Consider the following 15,994-nt stretch of genomic DNA (forward strand, 5'->3'; position numbering starts at 1 on the left):
TATGGTAGCACTTAGCCATGGTTTTAATTTTTTTTTCCCTTTGTCACCATAAGGATGTGATTTGTATCCACCCGTCTGTTTTTATTCTCCAAAATCTGAGCTATGTTTCTACACAGTGCCTGAAAACTGCTTTAAAGGAAAAAATATATGGTTCAACACTAATACGTGGCAATGCATAGGGTGAAACTTGTTGGTTTGGTTTTTTTTTCTTTTGATTAACAATGAATCGCCTTGGAGGATTTCCTTTTTTTTTTTTTTTTTTTTTTTTTTAGTGTGCTCTTTGGCTCCTCATGATTTTTACTTCCCTGTTGCTGTTCTTAGCAAAGAATGAACTTTAGTTCAGGAGAGACATTAATTTATAATTAAAAAATAGATTTCTGGTCTTCACTAGCTTTTAAACGCAAAAATCTACTCCCTGAAGTTATAGATATGAAAATATAGGGCAAAGTGACCCTGTATTAGCTTTCCGAGACTTCAGACTAATTCCTGGATTTGTACTGGTCCAGTCAGTGCTGTGGCTGTTTTAGAAAAGAAAAAAAAAATTATAAATTGAACAAAAGAAGAAAACTTAAAAACTCATTTTGATCTTAGTATGAATATCATATAAAAGCAATGTATTTCTACCCTTTTTCCTGACTTCTCTCTGTACTGTAATAACTCAGATCTGGATTTTTTTTGTTAGATTATAGGTATTTCTTTCCCCTTATTTCTGCGTTTAGTTCAATTTTTCTCAGTGCAGATGTTACACCTGATGAATTTTATGTCTCCACAATTCTGTACATTGGGAGTTGTTGGATTTTGGCAATCTTTACCTCTCCTTGGCTCTCTAACATCCAAACCTAATTGCATTTATGTTATATGGGAAGCAATCTTAGCAGATGCCCGTAAAAATAAATATAAAAGAGAACTTTTTAAAATTGAAAATGTATAACCAAAGCAAATATGTTCCTGGAATTCCGCTTTAGCTCACAATTTCTCTATTTGAGGAATTATAGTTTGTTAATGCAAACCATATCATATGGAGCCTGAAGGAGGAAGCTCAGGTACAGACAGAGCTGTTCCCTAGTGAGACCTCTGTAACCTAAGACAAGGCTGGGGCGAAGAGAAAAACACCCAGACTTCCCCAGTTTACATGTCACAGCATGGTGGGTGATCCAGCTTAGATCCCAGAAATACTGTAGCAGTGCAGCTGGGAAACTGACCCTCCAAGGATCAAGAGATTGCCAGAGCACTGCATTTTTCCTTCTGGTATCTCAGTATCTTTGTCCAGACTTGTCTTAGTTTCTTTGTAATTGTTGTGTTAACATGCCAGATTTTCTTCTACAGGGAGTTGGAAATACGCAGGCTGTCAGGTGTATCAGGGTGGTCGATAGCTGTGTTCCATAAGCTGAATCTAACCAAAAGGATGCATCTATCCCGTCTGTCATTCTTCTCCTCCCAGAGGAGGTGGGGATACTGTTCAGACAATAAATGCTTCTTCAGCAGCTGAATGCCATCCCTGGGCTGTACTCAAAGGGCAACAAATGCAGACAGGATCTCCTTTCTCCATGGGCTCTCCCATAAAAAAACCTTATTACACATTTAATCACCTTACTATTTTCACTATCCAGAGAGACTTCTGCTAATACTCCTGTTACACTACAAACTTCATCTCTCAATTAACAGGTAGTATTCTAGACAAAACTGGTTTTCTCATGGTTCTGAAAAGTTTATTTTTAGTTTTAGATCCATCTTAATGGTGTATAAGATAAAGGTAACTCAATAACTACACTAGATGGACTATGCTTCTGTGAACAGTGGCCTGATCAGAAGCATTAGCTGAGTCCCTGTAAATCTTTTGATTTGTAATAGATGCTAAAATAGCCTCACTTTCTAGAAAAAGAAAAGCTTTTGTTGGAATTGGTCTAGCTGAGAGAATGAGGTATATTTTTTTAAGATAGGGAATAGAAAATTTTCCTTATTCACTGATGGAGAAACTAGTAATGTCAAATTTCCTAGAGTCTTGTCAATGTCTTGGTGGAGAGGATTGAAAATGTAACTTATGGGGACTTCTGCTCTGCCTCTTCCAAAGCAGCCTGTGCAGATTAAATTCTGAAAAAAACTTAGAGGTCTGGACAACAATGTTTTTGTTTGCTCTTGACATTGTCTAGTGATTTTCCAGTTGCTGATTCAGAGAAATGCAGTCTTTTGTCTGTTTTGGAGAGACAAATGAGGTCACTTGAAGTCGTTGTCCAGCTTTTCTTTAGACTGTTCACCAAAGTTTTTCCACAACCTTTGTCCTTGAACAAGCTTGTAATGCATGGGCACTTTAGCAGTCATTCATATTTTTATCATGATTGATGTCTGACTCTTAGTTTTGCCAAGGAAGTAAATACTAACATAGTTGCTGATTTTCCAATACTACTTTTTTAAATTTCCTTGAGCAATATCTACATGTCAGTTTCTTTATCATAAATTCATTCCCCTCTTTATTTCCTTCTATCTTATGAACTTCTTTTAGGGTGATATTTTATTCAGACTGTAGATTAGCAGTTGAGAGTTAATAGTCATGAAATCTGTTCCCATTTCTGTTGAAAAATCTAATTTGACCTTGGACAACTAATTTTTTCCCACTCTATTTTTAAAAGAGCTATTGTTAGGCATGTCTTGCAAAGGGGCCTTAATCAGTGGTTTTGATATCCTTTACAATAAAATGCTCTTTGCAGGAGAACTGTGGCATTCTCTTTTTCCCTTTTCTTTTATTTATGCTTTTTCCACTCCTTTCCTTTTTATATTTTTATTTTTAAACTCACTCTCTCTTTTCATTACACATGGGCTAGAACTGTATCAAGGAACCCCTGCATAATTTAAAATCTGTTGCAGAGTATTTCGGTAGCTCTCCTGATTAAATTTTATTGTAAGATATGCCAAAAATGTGCTTTCTTTGCATTAAAAAATTAGATTAATGCATTTACCTAATATTTTAAAATTTATTTTTGTATCATATTTTTCCTTCTGCTTTTCACGCTAGTCCGTATACAGAGGATCTCCGGTTTGTACAGTGTTTCTATCTAATTTTTATTTTTCTTTCTGCTTGAAATTATTTTTTCTACAAATAATAGCATGGATTCGTCTTAAAAGTTTCCCATTACTTGCAAAACTTTCCTAAATGTGAAATTATACTTGTCTAAGTGTGAAATTGCACTATTCAGTGTTTGGGGTTTTTTTAATTGAAAAACTTGTTTTGCAGAAATGCATTTCTGATAGAAAACTTATTTGAAATGCATTTCATAATTGCTATTCTTTGTATGTGACAGTAACACATGTTTTCTTTTCTGTATAGATTAAGCTTGTCAACATAAACTCAACTGATATTGCTGATGGCAGACCTTCTATTGTGCTTGGCTTGGTTTGGACCATAATTTTATATTTTCAGGTACTACATTTTTTATACTTCAGAGTTGCTTGCTCAAACAATGGTTCAGATCATCCCTTTATATGAACTGGTGTAGTTACAGTCTTTCACTGTAACTAAATCACTTTGTAATTCCTGGATAAAGCAACAGTTGATGGTAGGGATGCTTCATATTGAGTAAAATTAGATACTTTTCTGTGGAGTAAATTGGTCTTTGCCTAGAACGGAGTTCCTTCGTCACTGAAACATATTCTTCTGCTTTCTCTAAAGAATACAATGTAGCAAAAGAGGAACATAATTGTGGATTCGTGTTACAAGTATCTTTAGCAATGGCAGTGGTGACTGCGCTGTAAGTTTAACTCCAGTGCACTGGGTGTCAGTCAGTAATTATTCTCAAACCGTACGTGTAAACATGATTCACTGGTGATTTCACTGGAAGATGCAGATATTTGCAGGGATATAATTTAACTGTGAATGATGTAGATTGAGAAAGGGTTGAATTTGTAGAGGAGAGAGCACTTGCATTCTGTTGAAGTTAGGTGGGAGGAAAAACTGGCTTCTAAATCCTGACCATATGAGGTAACAAAGTGAGTCACTATTCAACACTTAAAATAACAACTAATTTTATTGCTCTTATTTATGGAGTTCTTTGGCTCCCTTGTAATGTCTCAGGGAATGCCTCAATAGTTCAGAATTTGTCAGAATAAAAGTTAGTCAGAATGATATTAGCATTTTCATTTATAGCTCCTTGACATGAACTGAGAAAATGGTGCTTCTCAGACTTACTGAAACTAGTTCTCTGCATCAGTTTTGCTTCATCATTTTTTGACCTTTTCTATAGTTGTCACAGGCAGATACATAATTTTAACATGATTGAAAGCAGAAATACATGGGAGCTGTGGTTCTCATTCTGGCAGACTCATTCTGCCATGTGACAAAACTTTGGAATTTAAGAGGACAGCATAAAAAATCTTGCAACCTCCTCTGGTTATAGCTTTGTCATGTTAAAGAACCAAATTGTTAGTCAAATTAATGTTCTTAAAAGAATCAAGTTAATGATTTTCATTTGATGAAAGGCATAATTACTGTCCTACACCCTCAACAAGCACTATTAATGCACTTTGCCTGTAGTACATTCACTGTTTCTTCACAAGGTACCTCTAAGCAAAAACACAATTGAATTTATGCTGGAACAGTACAACAGGAAGTAAAAAAACTATCCAGATGAGATCATTGAGTTTACTGCCACTCTTTAATTGAATGAGCCTCCTCTGAAATTAGTGGATTATTTTATAATCTGAACTCAAACTACGTGTAAGCCATTGTCTCCTATTTTGGTGATAATTTGTCATAATAGATAACATGACACACTTGCATATTGTTCCAAATGTAGAGTGTCAAGTCAGTGATGTTTAGATGCCTAGTGCTTCTGAATTTAAGACAATCACCTGGGGACATATATTAGTGTTTTTAAAGCTCCTTTAATGTATATTTAAATAAAACACAGTTAATCACAGCTTCTGCCCTACTTTATTTTGGAGAGTTTTATTGGGAAATTATTAAAGAAACTGGTGTGAATTAAGAAGATTATCTACAAAGAGTCTATTAACATTTTTTCCCTGCAGATTGAAGAGCTTACCAGCAACCTCCCACAGCTGCAGCCCTTGTCTAGCAGTGCTTCTTCTGTGGAAAGTGTTGTCAGTTCAGAAACTGCAAGTCCCCCAAGCAAACGGAAGGTGGTAACCAAGGTCCAAGGAAGCGCCAGGAAGGCTTTGTTAAAATGGTTACAGTACACAGCAGCAAAGTGAGTAACCTACAGATGAACTGATTTTATATTTTAAGTGCAAGCTTTTTGTTCAGATTCTGAGCTCTCTCAGTCAGGAATCATCCTTTCACTCTGTATTTTTACAGTACCTTCCAATGTATATAATTATATAGCCCCTCATCATATTGTTTTTGACAACTGAGGCTGAACCGTACAACAATCAAGTAATAAGTAATGATTTACATTAATTTTGCATGCAGTCATATTTTATAGCTTCTGACAAATGAATGGGATTATCTCTGACAGAATGAGGAGCTGAAAGGGGAATTAGATGTCTGAATGACAGTGCATTAGTCCCGCTGCCAAAACACTTGATGTGACACTGCCAGTACCACACTGATTAAGCATTCCTCAGTGAAAACTTGTAGGAACACAAAATCCTGGCACTTGCTGTTGAAAGGCAAGTGATGAAAAGTTATGTATATCCTTCTGCAGTTCTTTGATACAATGGAAATATTATTACACACATTGCCCTGGATCTTCACACATTGCCCTGGATCTTCATTCTTCTTAATCCAAGTTATTTTGGAGTTATTTCCTGCTATGTCTTGTTAACTTAAGAATTTTCTCCTTTATTCTGTAAGATTATCCCATGCTGTTTCAGCTTTCAAGAAGGCATTAACCGCTCACGTAAATTAGGTCAACGATACTATAGTAGTTTGATAGCTTCCAAAATAAGAAAATACATATGAGAGGTGTAAAATAACATGGATTTATTTGCTCCAATTAAAGAATCACTGGTATTTGAATACGTCAATTGTGCAAAGTATAGAGGGAAAATGTTCAGTTATTGAATGGAGCCTCAGAAAAAAGAAATGTAATTGCAAAGATTCAGATGTTATCCACAGGTAGAATACAGTAACTTATGGTGCAGTGCGGTCTGATTTGAGTTTCTTCCTTTGCACAGTTGTTGGTAAGATACCAGCAGTGGGAAGTGATCAGCTTCTATTTCCAGACATGCAAACAAACAAAATGCAAAACAGATTCATAAACTAAACTGTCAGTTTTATTGGGAAGAGTAGATAAAATGTGTTGAAAGAAGCCTAGTGATACCTAGTGGTACATTTCACCTAGGCCTGTTTGACATTGTAGTTTGCAAGGATTACTTCCTTAAAGTCAGTGAAAGTGTTTCCCTGATCATAGTGAGATTTAAATGGAGCTTCACTCAGTTACTATTGCTTGAACCTCCTGATGGCAAGACTACCTTAGTGTCTTAGTGTCCTGAAAGGATGCTTGCTTGCTTGCTCAAAGTTAAAAACAGTCTTGCTGTCAGTGGACCCCCGTGCCTTTCAGAATTACTGGTAAAAGAAGCAGTGATTCAGTTCTGATTACTTTCTTACTGTATATTGCTATTTCTGGAGCATTTGTGTTTATTTTTTATTGGACATATTAAGTGTTCTGGGTTATAGTATCATTTATGCTTTTGATAAGAACATAAAGAAATTTGTGTGTTATAGTTTCCTCTGAACAGCAGTGATGTCAGTGTTCATGCTATCATTTTGAAAAATAACAGGTTAGTGGAGGTTTTTTGGTATTCTATTTGTTTGATACTGATGTACCTAATTGAACTGCAGCAGTTTTAATGGAGTGAGATTTTTAAGGAGGGAGGGAATGGTGAATGGAAGTGTGTACATTCACAGACTCTGTGGATGTCATATGAGAAACTTTGGTGCACTTCATTGCTCATTGCTTCATGGCTTATTGCCACTGGCAAGCCCACTGGAGACAAATACATCATGTATATGATAAAAAACACTTGGATCTTCATAGGCAGAATTTAATTTATGCAGTGGATGGATGGAGCTGTATTTGACTTGATTAAGCATTACAGGAGCAAGTGGTTTAGGTTTAATGATGGGTAACCACTGGGTGGAGCATTCATGTCTCCCTCACTGTTTCATGTAGTCTTGATGTTATTAGTAACTTCTTTCCTTTTCATATTCTTTAGGCAAGTTGGAATTGAAATCAAAGATTTTGGACAAAGTTGGAGGAGTGGTGTTGCATTTCATTCTGTTATTCATGCTATCCGGCCAGATTTAGTGGACATGGAGAAAGTGAGGGGAAGGTCAAACAGAGAAAACCTGGAAGAAGCCTTCACAATTGCAGAAGCAGAACTAGGAATTCCAAGGCTCCTTGATCCAGAAGGTACCTAATTCATAGTTGAAAAAAATCTGAACTACTTGCATAGTGAAGCCAGATGTGGTAATTCATAGTGTTTAGACATTTAAACAGCATTTTATGCTATTCAGCTAAAAATTTAGTTTTCCATGTTTTATACTTGTCTAGATGTGGATGTTGAAAAGCCAGATGAAAAGTCTGTCATGACCTATGTAGCCCAGTTTTTGAAGTACTATCCCGATCCTCATCATGCAGTGACTGATGTGCCAGAGAATGATGTAAGTTTCTGTTGCATAACCATAAAACAGTTTATAATGAAAGGGGGCTTTATAAATACATTTTAAAATTTTCTTACAGTTTATTAATTTCCTTTTGATGCGCAGTTCAAGTGACAAGCAAGCACAATAAGAAAACTGAGAAAGTTTAGCTGAGAATAAAGGAACAAGTGTTGCAGATGTTTAGTAGGTGGAGAAAATAAAGTGGTGATCCTGCAGATATTTTCCTCTTTTCAGGTGTAGTGGGAGCAAAAAATAACACAGTTATTGTAGATAGTAGCAAACCAGTGAATCCTGCAGTTTCTTAACAGGTTTTTAAGCATAACACCAATGAGATTTCAATAATTTGTTACCTGAAGCAATGTGTCAGTTATGTTTCTATCACACTGGGTTTCTGGATAAAAACAAGAATGGTCCAAGATATTGCTTACGTACAGCCTTCAGGCTTTTATGCCTGAGAGGCATTTACAATTTTGACATGTGTTCCTTTCTGTTTCACACAGATGTTTAACTGTTTGCTCTAAGGAATTGTTTTCAGTCATGTTTTTTCCTTGGAATATGATTTATGTATGCTCCAGTGCATTGGCTTTGCACTGGAATGATATACTCAGCAATGCCAAGTTATCATGACTCACTTCCTAGTCCTGATTTGCTTTCTTCATGGCAAACACGGGAAGCACTGCTGAGACAATCTGCTCAGCCTCAGCAAGAGAGAAAGAAGAAGCATTTTTTATCTGTGTTTCTCTGCATTCCCTACAGAGGTAGAAAAGAGCTTTGAAATGAGTGAGTCTCCTTCCTTATGGCTGTGTGAGGCTGAGGTAGCTGTAGCTTTGCTTTTTGATTCCAGTGCCTGAGCACTGGAACTGCAATTTTCCTTCCTGCAGCATTAATCTGAGGACATACTTGTGCCAGTGTCTCATCATCCCACTGAGCAGTGGGGCTGCTGAAGAGGACTGAGTGAGCACTGAAGCCTCGTGCTGTGGCCTTTTCAGGCTAAGGCAATCCTGCCATCCCCGTACCATGGCACACTGGGCAGCTTCTGATGCCAACAGCCTTGGCAAGGCTTTCTGCCTGTGCTGGGATTGGGTTTTGAGGAACAACCTCACCCCCTTCCCCCAAGCTTTAAGCAGAGATGATACAGGAGAATGCAGGGTTCAGCCATTCCATGCTCTGCCTGTCTCTGGCTATACCCACAGAGATGCTAACACACAAGTTATGAAGGGGCAATTAATGAGTTGCATCTGGAATTCCAACTGAATTACTAGGAAGCAGAACAACACAAATCAATTTGACATGCTAACATGCTGATTTCAGAACCACTTCCTCTTCTTATGTATCACTAAGATATTCCAATAGCAATCCACATTAATTTTGGTAGAAGTGCTGACCCCTTGCATGTCACACTGCAGAAACCAGTAAGGCTCAGACTTTGAGAAGAAAGTAATAATTTGACATTGCACTAAATTTCTAATGTCATCATTAGAAATCATCATTGTTGGTAAGGTCCTCTTTGTTTCCTGGAGGAAGAACTATATTCCTTTTTACTGTCCTGGAGTATCCATGTCCATCTTTACATTATTTGGTTAGTTTAGTTACTTAGGACAGGACTCACCTTTAAAATCTAAAAGCTTGTAACACTCCACCTGTAGTCAGCAAGAGCTAGACACTTTCCCAGATGGCATCTTTCTTAAGACGGTGTCCTAAACAAACTGTCCTCTGGAAGGCTGTGTTGCAGAGCATATCAACAGAGATAAAACAGATTAATCCATCCCTTAGGAAATGATAGATAAAATGTTGTTGGCAGTTGATTAAAAAATGTTTGTTCTAGTGACCAGTATAATCCCCCTATTTTCAGCCTTTCTGTCTTTCTCCTGTAGTCCAAAGAAATACTTATCACACAATCCAGGTACCTGGGGGAGATAACTTTGCGAGACTCTTGTCCGCTGAACTCTTGGAGTAATCCTAATTTCTTGTTTAAGGGTATGTTTTACTTGATGTGTTAAGTGCCTGCTGTAGAATAAGTTGGACAGTAAATGTTAGATACAACTGCTTTTATCTCTCTTGCCTAAAGAACTGAAAAGGGCCTATCTCAGTTGTAGATGCCTACATTTAGTTAGAAGAGTCCTACTTCAGACTGGACTTTGGGTGAATTTTGGCATGGAGAGGGAGGGCAAGGGAAGATTTTTAACCCTCTTACCCACCCTCCAGACAGCTCAGCTGCTACTGTGTTTCCTCAAGATGTGTTGTCCACACAAATTCCTGTTCATCTTCCCTCCTGATTCAATGCTCAGTTTATAAAGAATTTGCTTTGGAAGAAGTGAAGTAATGATTGAAGCTTATCCCTTATTTGTGGTCAGAGGGAATAGCTATTTGCACGTGCATTTCCAGAATTAAAAGGGATCTAATATCTCATTCATGGACCAGCTATGAACATACGTGAACTTGTGTAGTCAACACATCTCAAAGAATCACAGTTACTCTAAGGTAAGTAATTATTTGGCCAGATAAAATAAATCATTTAGTGACTAGCAACCTGGAAATCAGATCTAATATGAAAACTGCTTCACTAGATGTGATACAGACACATGAACTTGATAATAGTTCTAAGTACATCTTGTATTCCTACATGTGTGGCTCTTACTATTCTTTCTGGACTTTCTGCCTGCTTTGCTTTATTTTATTTTATTTTGCTTCTTTTTTTTCCTGCTTCTTGTTTTCCCATTTGTTTCATATTGCTAGGAACTTCAAGATATCCCAACTTTTGTCATTTCTTTTATGAAATTTAAGGTAAGGGTATATGTTCAGAATAATTGCTTGAATTGGACCTTTCATGGTTGTTATCTTTTTTCATCCTGCACTTATTTGACTTTAGATTTGGGGTTTTTTTAATGTACACTGGTTTGCTAACCTCAAGGTAATCTTTCTAGAAAAGCAATAGATTAACATGATGAATCTAGGTCCTCTCTCTTACGTGAGCTGATCCTAAGAGCCTAATGCTTTATTTTGAAAATAAGAGAAATACTATAGTAAAGCAAGTTAACTTTCCTATAATAAATCTCAGACTATGCTTTTGGTTTTCTTAAGTATAGCTATAAACATGAAATAAATAGATTTAGTTCAATGTTTCTACACATCTAATCTCATTTTAGATGGGTATTTTTGTATGTCTAGGTTTATAGAGTAGATACTAGATTGTGTGAGTTATGTGCATCGCCTGTGGGTTGGAAGAAGAGCGTATTCATCTGTAATTGCATCACATGTGCTGCTCCTTTTTCGTCTAAATTATGATATTTTTAAAAATATACTTTTTTAAGCGTCCTAGACTTTTAGATACTTCTAACTTTCTAGTATTAACTGAGAGAAGTTCAGAAATCTAACACAGAGTATATGAAATGAAGTATATGATATGAAGTATATGAAATGAGCATTCACAGGTGAAATTGGAAGACTGCAGAAGTGAAGATATTGTGAAATAAATAGTAGATGTCACTGCAGTCAGTCAATAGTGTTTATAGTTTGACCTGATCCAATTAGCTGCCTAGATTACACGTTCTTGGAGGTTTTTTGACTGGGATTTTTTTCTAAATAAATATGTAAAATAGATTATTTTCAAGTGACTAGGATCAAGGGTTCATCTTCATCTCACATTATGTATATCTAACTAGTGATGTGTTGAAGCAAAGATTTATACTGATAGCAGAATTATTCCAATATTCTCAATCCATTCAAGCACGTTTGGGCACCTTTAATAGGACTTTATATGTCCTTAGGCTTACACAGCCACAGTGCATTGCTTGTTAAGTCAGAGGAGATTTGAAGTGGTAAAAGCTCTGCCAATTTCCTTATTATGGTATAAATTTAACTGTACTTAAAGATCACACCCTCAAAATATTTCTGATGTAAAGTCTTTCTCTTCTCATGCTCTGATGAGCAAGTAATTCAGAAGATATTCCTGTCATCTCTGACATTTTTATGCCAGCAGAGTTCCCCAGTGTAAGAGGAATTTCCTGAGCAGCAGCTGCAAAAATAGCTGTCTGAGCTTTTCCAGGGATTTAGTCTACTTCTGCAGATAGTCTTTAATAGCTCATCCCTGAAGGTGATGCCTGGCTCAGCACTCACCCTGTCTGTGATACTGCTTTCAGGGAGTGAGTTTCAGTAACATATATACATCCAGTAACACATATTTATATATGTATCAGCTAGAGTTTTCAAAAGGAACAGCATAAGCAATTTAATTTATGCATAAACTTTTTTGAAGGGACTTCATTTTCTCAGTACATATGCAATACAATAGTTCAGTGTCCCTGAAAAACATGTGACAACTTTTTTGGGTTTAAAAGGTAATATTTGAAAATTCTATTGTGTCTGTGCCTGGGAATTTGAACAGTTCACCTAGTTTATAATTACATATTAGAAAACTAAGCAAAATACTCATTTTCCAGTCCATAATTAAGATTCTCGTTACATTTTTAGCTCTTCAAACCCTGGAGTATTCTGTATTACGTCATTTTCAAATTAACTCTGGCATATCAGTTAATGAAATAATGCTTTGATTTTGAGTCTGGGCTGAAAAGCTTCTTTGCAAATTTAAAATTTACCTCCTTATCATATTGGAACTCATAAACATTTTTCTCTAAATACTTTCTTTGATGTTCCTTGTCAGTTGAGTGCTCCAGTTCTGTTTATCTCTACAAATCAGTGAATATTCATAGAATTGTGTAAGGATAAATTAATATTTTAAAGTGCTGCTTGGAAGTAGCATACCAAGTGAACCACAGGATTTTAGATGAATAAATGGATCACAGATCAATGGTCCTCATGCTGGAGAAAGGACAAATAGTTATATTTATTCTAGATAACTTCCATTTGATGGTTTATGTTCTGATCTGTATACTACTTCACATATGCAGGCTTTAGAAAATAGTTTACATATCTGTGAGAATGTCCTTTTGATATTTTTTTATTAGGAGTAAGAATGACTAGGCACTACTGAAAGTCTTTTTTCAAGAACGATATAGCTCATTGTGTCTGCTGGGTGTTGATGACAAGTGCCTTGGTATCTAAGAAAGTGAATCTCTTCTGTTGATTACCCAAACTGAGATTTTAAAGTGCTTTAGTGTCAACCAGGGACTACAGAATCTAATTTGCAGGTGATAAGTGAGGTACTGAACTGGAAACCTGTGAAAACATATGAATAAATAAATAAAAGGTTTAGCATGCTTTTTTTGCACAATGTCTTTTATAGCATCCAGTTAGGTGGTTACTGAAGCACTTACTTCTTTTGCAATTAAACAAAGTAATCAAAAGTTTGCCTAAATAAATAGTTTTTTAAAATACAGTAGGCTAAATGCCACCTGTTTACTTAATCTTTTCACTTAGGATCAGAGAAATAGTATGTGGTTTAAGGGAGGTGGGGCTGTTCCTGTGGACTTTATCTTCAGATACCACGGAGGTGTTTTTAATCCCAGAGATACTCTATTTCAAGAAGATTTGGTCAGACTGGGTTTTAGCCATTATCAAATTTTTAAACTGTGATGACAGGAACCTTGCAAAATGCCTGCTTTGCTCAGATTACTGTATGAACAGTTTCAGGCACATAGATGCTTTGTCAAACCCTTACTTTAAGGAGTAATATGAATGTGAGCCATAGAGGAATATAAAACAGTGTTTAACGAAACTGAATTTTATAGTTTGAATTAGAAGTAATGTACAGAACATTGGGGTACACTTGTTCTTTTCATGACTTCAAGAATGTCTTCCTTAAAGTTTCGGTCAGTAAGATTGCTACAGGATTTCCAATCCATTAAGATGCATAGTTTATTATTGCTTTTATGGACCTGGCAGCTAAATACTAATAGAAATCTCAGTAGTCTCACTAAAGTTATAGCTTCTTAAGAATAGAGCGAATTTAATACCAAAGTTCTTTTTTTCATGGCTGAATGAGTTAAGATTCTCTCTGTTTATATTCTACTTGGTTGGATTTGATGATCTTAGAGGTCTTTCCAACCTAAATGATTCTATGACTTTCCCCGTAGGGGGATAGTAATGAATTTGCTGGTTTTCTCAAAGAATCTAGATGGTTTTTCCCCACACACAGAAGAATAGAAATTTTATTCTCCTTCTCTATATTTAAATGAATTGAGAATTTGGAAGCTCTAGGAGTTTTTGCTTCTTGGGACACTGTGTGGATTCAAGGAAAGCCCAGTATTACAGGTAGCTGGAGCTGGGGAATGTCATATCTGTCATATACTGTTTCTCAGATATCAGCCTTTGTGTGTCACAAGACAGGAGCATAAGCTACAGAGAACTTTGTTCCAGCACAGCTGCTCTAGCAGCATGTTAACCTCACTGCAACTATCTATCTGCAACTGTTATCAAGATAACTGTGATAATTGCACATCTGTTGTGAAAATTATGTCCAACCAACTACCACTGTTTTGAGTAGAATCTCAGTAAAAGAATTAGTAGAAATACATCAAAGGTTTCTTTCTTATCTGAGGAACCTGTCCTTTCCTTGGCTGAAATGGAGCAATAGCTCTGTGTTTTTAAAATTAATAAGGAAAGTTATTTTTTACATATTTTAGAAAGCTTTCAAAGAAAGGAACCATAAACTGGCTTCTTTCCCATATCAGGATCATTTCTTAAAAGACAGTTCTTTGTTTCTCAAATGCAATCAGTGACTACTCTTTTTATCCTATGTTCCAGTTTTTCTTCTCTCATGTAATGCTTGAAATGTAATCACTCATTTTAGTTGGTTACCTTATATGATGAGATATTGCATTTGTTCACTGTAATAGACAGATTTGTTCTTTGTTTCTGAAAAATTTTACAGTCATAAGGCTTCTGTGGTTTCAAAAAGTAGCTTCTGATTAACAGCCAACACATCTGGTTCATTGTTTGGAAATCTGAGATGGACACTTGTATCCTACTTGACCAGCCTGCTTACACAGAATACTTTCTGGTTTTGATAGCCTTTGGATATAACATGCTCAGAGACCTGAGACTTCCTGTTAGTATTTTTCTGTCCACTGCCAGGTCACTGAATTCTGCAGAGAACTCTGCAGCCTTACAAAGCTGCAGTGACATGACAAACTGAAATGTTAAAGGAAAGCTGTAAAACAAATACGCTTTTCTTCAAAGCTGTAAAATGGCATTGAAGGAAGAGAAACTGAATATAATTGGGTTTTCTTTCTTTCTTTTCATTTTCTGCGGTAAAATATTCAAAATATTGTGCTAACTTCTGAACTTGGAGCTTGATGTTAAGGATTACCCTGAAGTCAATCAGACAATAACTTTTCTTTTCAGCAATAGCAGATCAGCTAATAAAATGGTGGTAAAAGATAAAAAATCCTCTCCTGTCTCAGCTCAATTAACTTCTACTGAAAATTGACTTTGAAAATCTGTTGAAGACTAGAAGTAGTTAGGATAGCTTAAAAATGTCTTTAAAGAACTTTGTGTTAATTTAACATCAGATGAAAACTACACATAATAGCTCTGACACTGCAATGTTCCAGTTTGTCATGATTTCACAACTGTAAGACTCATGTCTAGTTGCTGAATTCTCTCATACTGAAGAAGTGCTTTTCACTTAGACTGTAAGAAGGTAAATGATGAGAGAATTGGGCACTTTTGCTTTTACTACAGCTAATGACCTTGACTTGCCATAGAGATGATAATTTCTGGACTACATCTGACAGCTCTACTAAAAGGCTGCAAGGTTTTTTTTAATGTGTGGTTGTACTATACCATAGAAGGAAGACAGACTGGTGCTAAGAGACCTAAAAGTGTGGGCAGAACAATTCGAAAGAGACATAGCCAGAGCACAGGTGGCAGAAACAAGCTTCCAAGAGAAATACCAGGTAAGCAGCAGGGGAATTATGTATGATAACAAATTATTGTCATCATTATGTGTAACATGTACTGCAGTATTTTAAGCAATCTGTATATATGAGAGGGAGTATAGTGTTGTTTAAAGAAATAAGGACACAAAATGTCTTGCCTGTTATTGGTGGAGGAATTATAGTGTCAGCTCGAGCTTTGCTACATAGGACAGTGCACAGATGGTTTGCCTAACACGGAGGTTTTCCCAGCAGTATGGAGAGGGACTGTCCTAGTTAGGAGAGAGCTTGTGTCTGTGCCATCCTTCCAGATCCTGCATGATTTACCTGAGATAGGAGGTATGACTGAGGGCTGGATGAGGTGACAGGTGGAGAGGACAGGGCTTAGAATTTCATTTTCATCCACTCTCTCAGAGGTTAATGTCCAAATAAGAAATACAAAGCTTGGTCTAAATTTTCTGCTGAAGCTTGACTGTTCTCTAAATGCAGCCACTGTCCCAAGTAGCATTAAATCCAGTTGCTATTTTATCTGATCAGTTATTAT

General features: G+C 36.3%; 1 protein-coding gene across 1 annotated transcript in view; it reads left to right on the top strand.

The window, feature by feature from the left end:
• SYNE1 (spectrin repeat containing nuclear envelope protein 1) overlaps positions 1-15,994 on the top strand; it is a 294,429-nt gene that overhangs the window by 63,860 nt on the left and 214,575 nt on the right. The window contains exons 6-10 of the mRNA XM_082303445.1: positions 3,323-3,415; positions 5,020-5,198; positions 7,168-7,364; positions 7,506-7,615; positions 15,364-15,471. Of these exons, the coding sequence (XP_082159571.1) occupies positions 3,323-3,415; positions 5,020-5,198; positions 7,168-7,364; positions 7,506-7,615; positions 15,364-15,471 (687 nt within the window). The remainder of the gene's footprint in view (positions 1-3,322; positions 3,416-5,019; positions 5,199-7,167; positions 7,365-7,505; positions 7,616-15,363; positions 15,472-15,994) is intronic.

Source organism: Coloeus monedula, assembly GCF_965178545.1.
Source record: "Coloeus monedula genome assembly, chromosome: 2".
In the NCBI taxonomy this organism is placed as follows: domain Eukaryota; kingdom Metazoa; phylum Chordata; class Aves; order Passeriformes; family Corvidae; genus Coloeus; species Coloeus monedula.